Here is a 7,552-nt window from a genome sequence, read left to right as displayed (position 1 = left end):
AAAGAGAGGTTTGCTACCTAGGCAGCAGATACAGAGATCCTCAAGAAACCTGTACAGTGGAGAAAACAACTCAGACTGAATTTGGCATTACATTTCCACAGGGAAAAACAAACAAGAAAAAAAACAACAAACAAACCACAGATTTAAAAGTTTGTACCATTTCAAAACTCATTCTAGGGTTCAACTACTACAGCTATTGTTTTGGGATGTTTGCAAACATCCCTAGTCTGCTTACCTCAGGCCAGCTTTTTAAGGTTGATATTTCCATTCCCAAAAAGCCTAGAGCCATTTTTAAGAACAAAGCTCAACTGCTGGAACAGTTTCATATAGGAAGGGTCTTCCAAAGATAACTTTTCCAGCAACAGGATCTTGGTAATACAATTGTAGAAGTAACTTCAGACAGCACAGAAAACTGAAGCTCACTGACAAAAAAAGCCACATTCTTCAGCTCACTGTTGTCTTGATTTCCTTATGACCAGAATCATGTTTCTTGATTTAAAAATAGGCAAGTCACATATAAAATACCCTCCCTGCGCCAAAGATGCCTTTAAGAAATCTGGAGATCAGGAAGCTAATGTGAGAAATCTCTGGGCTTAAACTTTCCTGTTAGAGACATGCATGCCCAAAGGCAACAGTCAGAAGTTACTGAAAACAGCCCTGGGGTGTTTTTTGTCTCCTTCCTCAACATTTAAATAAATTCTTAAAAGAAATCCAAGTTCCCAATTTTTTCCTGATAATAACATGGGGTCTGCACTCTCTGCAGCATCAAACTTCAGAACAGGAAACTAAAATGAGGTTTGTAACAAGACCCCACTACAGTTTTTTCATTGTTCCCTGAAGCCTTCTACACTGATAGCAGGTTGAATGAGAATAAACAGTTCTCCCTGGAATGGATTTTAAATTAATCACTTCACACCATTAAATGCAACTTGAGAAACATGCTGCTAGTTCTTTCCTCATCTCAGTCTCATAAATTCAGATCTATTATTCTCCATAACAGCCTGTGGTTTCAGCTCACATTGGGCTTTAAATACTGAACTTGCAATAAAAGCCAGTTATATCTGATCAAGGGAATTTATGACAACCAAGTTGACACTTCTGTTGCAGTGAGGTACATTGTTATGTGTATTGCAGCCTTCACCAAAACACACTGCACAGATGCTAAAGCATTCAACATGGTACAATTGTCTCCAAAACTAGTGTCCTGGTTTTTAGCTGGAACAGAGCTGGGTTTCTTTTTCAGTAGTTAGAATAGTGCTGCATTTTGCCTTTCAGCCTGGGACTTGTTATGAGAGAGACACTGATAACACACCAGTGTTGGCATTTTTCTCGCTGGAAGTGAAGGGCTTTGTGTTCTGTTAGTCCACACGCACAAGATCTAAGGGGGTGAGGAATATTTAAATCAATAAGCTAAATTGGCATTTGGATATGCCAATGGAATATTCCATATCATATCACTCATATATCATTCTATATCACATCATGTCTAGTATATTAGAGAGAGGCTCTTCCTCTTTTAGCTCTCTCTGACTTTTGCTCAGGCTCTCGCTCTTCCAGGATCGCGGTTTCGGTTCGGGATTGTCGCTCCTCCGGGATCGTTATCTGGGAACGGGCCGGGCTTGGTCGGTGGGTGGTGAGCAGTTGCACTGGGTATCACTCATTTGTATATTTTGTTACTATTATCATTATCACTACTATTTCAATGTTAGTATTATTTTAAGTTTTCTTTTATTTCTATTATTAAATTGTTCTTATCTCAACCTACAAGCCTCCTTACCCTTGCCCCCCGATCCTCTCCCCTATGCCCTGGGGGGGGGGAAGTAGGTGAATGGCTGTGTTGGCTGCTGGCCAAGAGCTGGCCCAGTGAAACTATCACAACTAGGCACTAACAATCAAAACCCAGTTGTAAAAGCTGTTTAGTTCTTAACTAGAGGCAGAAGTACTATGACAGGAGTGCTACACTATGTTTTCATTCAGTCTCAAGCAAATACCTTAAAGGTAAGCTAGAAGGAGAAACATTTGCTACCTTCCTCCCTCCCCACTTCATGAGGAAACACCTTTGCTTTTACAGGAAATTATGTAAGCCCCTCCATGGCTCTCTGTGAAATATCAGATTTAAATAAGAAGCATTCATTGGTGATACTACTGTGCCATCTAACAAGATGCAGAAACGTGTTTTTGAAGTGCAAATAAAACTAATTTCTCTGAAGTTTTGCATAATTTCAGCCATTAGCATTTCAAAAATCCTTCTACCACACTGCCTAATTAAATGAATATTAAACCTTTCCTCATTCCACTGAGGGAGTAGAACAAAACAAAGGGACAGCTGTATCTCTGCTGAGCTTCTTTTCTGTAAAGTAACTTCAACAACACATGAATAATTCAAGTATTTTTTATATTTTCTACAATGACGTCAGCTCTGTACTTAAAAAGATATTCATGGTCTCCACAATCTATCTATATGCCTGTCTTTACAAAGAGACATTTTTCTAAGCATCTTTTTCTTGTAAGGCACTTAAGGCCTAAGAGCATCAGCCGTTGCTAGAATCATAAAAAATAAGACTGGCATATTCCATTTCCTAATACAAGTCTAGATAGTCCAGAAAGATGAGCATTGTAGTCAGACAGCTGCCTTAACATTTAAATAAAATAGCCTGTTTCTTTTACGGTTTTGTTTTCCTCTGTTGGTTGCAGTTTCTTTGCTTGGATGATAAAGGGGAAAAAAAAAATGGGGAGAGGGACAAACACCTCCCAGAGAAAGAAGGGGAGGATAAGGTGACTTTTTGTTTTTCCCCAAAGCAAGGCCAAATGGCATTTTGTTCTAAGGACAGATCAAGAACTTGACACTAACTCTGCTTTTTCTAGTTCACTCGTATTTCTTCACACACAAAATTCTTAAATAAAGATTTTCAAAAACAGAATATGTGAGAAATAACTAAAGTTGAAAGAAAATCTACCCAAGTCCTACATAGCTGCCACAGAACAGCTCCTCCATTTAAAAATTACTTCTAGATGAAATGTTCAGAACATGAAACACAGACACTTCACTCATACCACACATTCCTCCTCCCCTATTTGTTCCTGCCTAAGTGACTTGTATTTTTATGTGTCTGATTACTCCATTTTTATGTTCTAAAAGGAAAGAAAAAAATAAAGATAAGGAGATATCATGTACATAAATAGCATATTAGCAGAATTATTTAGTCACAGAAAGTGATTCGCCTCATCTGACACTAAGTTAGACATCAAATCTCAGATAGTTGTCTTCTCCTATAAAGAGCTTCTCAGAAGCTACGGTGGGCAGGATGTGTCGTATGAAGTTCTATGAAAACCAAATTCAGCATGAAGAAGATAATTCACCCCACTTATTAGACAGCTAAGGATACAATGAATCACACTCTGGAGATAACCATCTCTCCTCCAACTGACTACAGAAGAAGTCTAGATGCCTAGGCTTTATATACTCAATTCCATCCTGCTCAGGACAGGGTCACAGTTTTGTACTTTTTTTGACAGTGCACTACCACCTACTGAAGGGAGAGGTTTTGATCATTTTACTGTGGGGGACAGGGGGAACAAAATCCACCAAATTCATTGGGATTATGGAAAGGAAAGCATAATTATACATGGATGTTCCTTCTTACCCTCCTATCCCACCTAGCATCCTCTCTGTCCATTCTCACCCAGGGTGGCTGGGTACATACATGCATCTGTACAGCTGAGCCAGTAAATATAATCAGAGGTTTCTAGGAGAGACCCTTTTTAGAAACAGGATTTCTTAGGAGTTTCCATTTTAAAAAGAATTGATCTTCCTAATTTTAAAAGAATTAAATTTGCAAAAAATACAAAATTTCTCTGGAAAAACCTGGATTATGTATCACACACCGTTTCAGGAAGATCCAGCTCTACATAAGAAAAGCAAGGGTAACTGAAAGTTTACCTCACAAAGGGGTAGTGCCCTCAATCTTAACCATCACTGCTTCCTAACAGGCAGCTTTATCTGGCTTCAATGATATTATTTCCTTGGGAAGAATACTTTACTGCTTAAACAAAAAAATGTATTTTTAAGAAATTAGGAGTATTGATAAAAATTTAACTTCTCTAAGCTAAACTTTGCTCAAACAGGGGAACAGTTGGTGGTTGCTAAATATGAACTTAAACAGCAACACTTCCATAGGAAAAGAATTGCTTTGTTGTTTAATCTCTTCCACTTCTACAAACTATTAAAGATAATCCTGAAAAACCACTTTTCTGGAAAGTATTTCTAAAGGATGGACAGAAACTTGTTCAAAGTTTGCAAAGTTACCAAGAGAGAGAGCAGAGCCTTACTTCTTATTCTGATACTCCCAGATAAGGAAAACAAAACAAGAATGATAGTTGATGGTTTTTACCAGACTGTCACAAAACTTACCCAAGGAAGCCCATGAAGGTGCCTGCCAAATGTCATTGAGTTGCCAGTACAGAGCTCCCATTGTATGTCCTTCTCCTTTGATTATTTCACTTTGACTAAAACGATAGAATTCAGTTTCTGTCTTTATACACTGAGCCTGCATCACCTTGGTAAACAAATACATTAAAAAAAAGGGAAAAAAAAGGTGTGTTGTACTTTACTTTCAATGCATGTGTGTATATATTAACATACAACACAGATTTCACAGCAAGGGCACATAACTTTAAACATGATTCTTCAAGAGTATACACTTGCAGTGCAGTAGGCCTCTGCTTGAATTGAGAGCTATTCTTAGCAGCTCCCAGCAGCTTTACAAGCAGTATCTTTGGAGAAACACTGGAGGGGCTACTTCCAGACTTCCCTCCAGTAAAGATCACTGGGCAACAGATTCTTTGAAAGGAAAATGGAAGACAAAGGAAAGAAAAATTAATTTAAAACAAATATTTTTAAAAAATAATGTAAATAAACTGCAAAATCATGTAAATGAGCTGCAAAATCTTGTTATGCTGCACTAGCTCCAGTATACATTACCATGATGACCACATCCCTGTAGTCTGAACATATAACACACATTGCTAGAATATAGTCAAAATTGTGCACTGAAAGAGCAAGCTTTTCTCACCTGCACTCCCACTTCTCTCCTTCCCCACCTTGACTTTAAATACTTTTCAGAATTTTTCACTGGCCAAGTTCTCAATAGAAGCCAAACAGCCTGTTATTTCCTTCATAAAGTGCATTACTAGGCTGGGGAGGAATTAAAAGAACATCTCAAAATATAAAGGAAAAAGTTGTTCTTTAGCTCAAAAGGTAAAGACAACATTTCTAGTTAACCAAGTTTACTATCCTGATCCTTTTTGATATCCTCATTTTGGTATTCTTAAACTGTTTCACCTCTTAATAAGGCCCCGACAGACTTAACCCAGCAGAAATTCTAATAGCTCGAGTCAGGACCTCACTGAGCAAATTTTACCCCTGTTTTCAGTTTCATAGCATAATCTATCCCTGTTCTCTTGTCATCAGTGTCTGAAGTTCTCCAGATGTTTTGTTTTTACATAAAACTTGCTGACAGAAGCTCTCAAACATTAAAAACTTAGTGAACATGCAGCTGTTCCCATCAATAGTGTTTCTTAAATTCTTGGAACACAGCAAAAAGTAACAGCACTTTAAACTTGCCTAATAGCATTTAAAAAATCACTTAACATCACTTAAAAGTCACACAGAAATCACAAAGAAAGCAAGAATGAGGTAAACTACTACAGATGAAGAGCAAAATATAACCTACTGATTTAAAAAAAAAATTCTCTAAAATAACAATATCTGAGTCCATAACAAAATAAAAGCTACTAATAATCACATCCATAGAGAACTGCATTATCTAGAAACAATCTTGTTTCAAAAGCTGGTGTACTCCTTGTGGCAAAAAACATAGCAGTAAGACTAAAGGGGCCACATGAAGAGCAAAACCCACCCACCCTGGGACAGCATAGCACTAGGAATAATCATGTTATGCAGGAAGGCCAGCACATCCCTACCTCCCCAGCCAGCTTCACGAGTGGGCCCAGCTGGGGACCAGGACCAAGGTAGCACACACAGCCAGATCTTCTCCCAGTTGAGCTAGTTCCTGAGAAATTCCCCAAGAAGTATTTCCAGCCCTGCTATGATGAAAATTGGAATCTCTCTGCAATAAAGACAGACAGGCTAGTTCCACATGAAACTGGACTCTCCAATGCTTCAATGCAGAAACTTTCTGTATGACTGAACATCTCCCAATAGAGTAGGCCCAGCTTTAACTGCTGAAAGTATCTAATAGAACAAGTACTGACAGCTACTTATGTTGAAGACATCGCTGTTACCTGAGTGAGGTAAATTGTATCTTTGAACTTCTTTATGGGATCTGTGCTCTGGGGAAGCTTGAAATGATACCCAATCTGTTGAAGCATCTGATCATTGCCATTTTCATGGTGTTGTCGATGGAGAGAAAAATTGCTTGTATAGGACCAGTCCTCAGTGGAGGAAACCTTTTAAAATACACAAAAGAAAGAGATCAGAAGTACAAGGCAAAATGTGCATTTAATGACTAACAGGATATTCAGGAGAGGATATCCATTACAGCCTGCTGACATCATCCAAAACCTTTAAAATTGGTAGTATATTTCTGTAGTGCCTCGTGCAGTCATGCAAGGATTCTGAATCAGTAACACCCTTTGCTTATATTCCTTGTAAAAAAAAAAAACCAAAACCAAAAACAACAAAAAAACAGAGCAACTTTTGGCTCAGTGGCATTTAACTTAGTTGTTCTAAGGTTCAGTCTGGCCAAGGGACCTCAGGCTTGCATTCACAGTAAATCAGAAATACCCTAGATTAAGACAGAAGAATGTACTCTAGTCAAACACATCTATGCATAAGTGACAGAATTTAGTAGGGCTATAAATTCTAATAATGTGTATATTTTCAAAACCTGCCTCCAAAAACAAATAATCATGAAACAGGTTTTTTTCAGCTAAAGACAACAATGCAGCATAGCTCATACAGTTATTATTGTCAAGCTTTCATTGTAATTATAATCTCCATAAAATCTTTTTATTAAAATTTTCTCCCTTTTAGGCTGGATTGAATAATTTTCACTGTTATTAATGTGGACAAACATACTGATTATGTCTCAGATAATATACTTTGCCCAGCAAATTGAAAGGAACATTCTGAAATCCTTTTAGTGGCATGCATGAGTATCAACATGATAATCACCTCTCTGAACCAATGGACAACAGCATGATATGACTCTGCTCCAACTGCATAAATAATATAGGATATACAATATCTAAATTTAACAGGAGACAAACCCAAAACCTTTTATATGCAACAAAAATTTAAAAAACCACAAACATTTAAGTAGAAGAAATTGGTAAAGATGATAAAAATCAATGCATTTTAGAATTCACCACAATGTGGTATCTGTCACGTTTCTTCTGTTTCTAAATGAACACGTATCCTTAGACACAGCAAAAGCAAACAGATGTTAGGCATTCATTACTAAGCTATATATTAAATAGAATTAATAGCCTCATAATAGTGTCTCATCTAAACTTGGTTCCTTTTGCAACA

The 7,552-nt window shown here is 37.5% G+C and overlaps 1 protein-coding gene across 1 annotated transcript in view; it reads right to left on the bottom strand.

Moving 5' to 3' along the window:
- MANBA (mannosidase beta) overlaps positions 1-7,552 on the bottom strand; it is a 23,620-nt gene that overhangs the window by 7,442 nt on the left and 8,626 nt on the right. Inside the window, exons 6-7 of the mRNA XM_010167108.1 lie at positions 6,304-6,468; positions 4,412-4,556 (exon numbers count right to left, since the gene is read on the bottom strand). Coding sequence (XP_010165410.1) covers positions 4,412-4,556; positions 6,304-6,468 — 310 coding nt within the window. The remainder of the gene's footprint in view (positions 1-4,411; positions 4,557-6,303; positions 6,469-7,552) is intronic.

This window comes from Antrostomus carolinensis, unplaced genomic scaffold, assembly GCF_000700745.2.
Source record: "Antrostomus carolinensis isolate BGI_N321 unplaced genomic scaffold, ASM70074v2 scaffold9104, whole genome shotgun sequence".
NCBI classification, from domain to species: Eukaryota; Metazoa; Chordata; class Aves; order Caprimulgiformes; family Caprimulgidae; genus Antrostomus; species Antrostomus carolinensis.
This window is presented reverse-complemented; position numbering and strand designations above follow the sequence as displayed.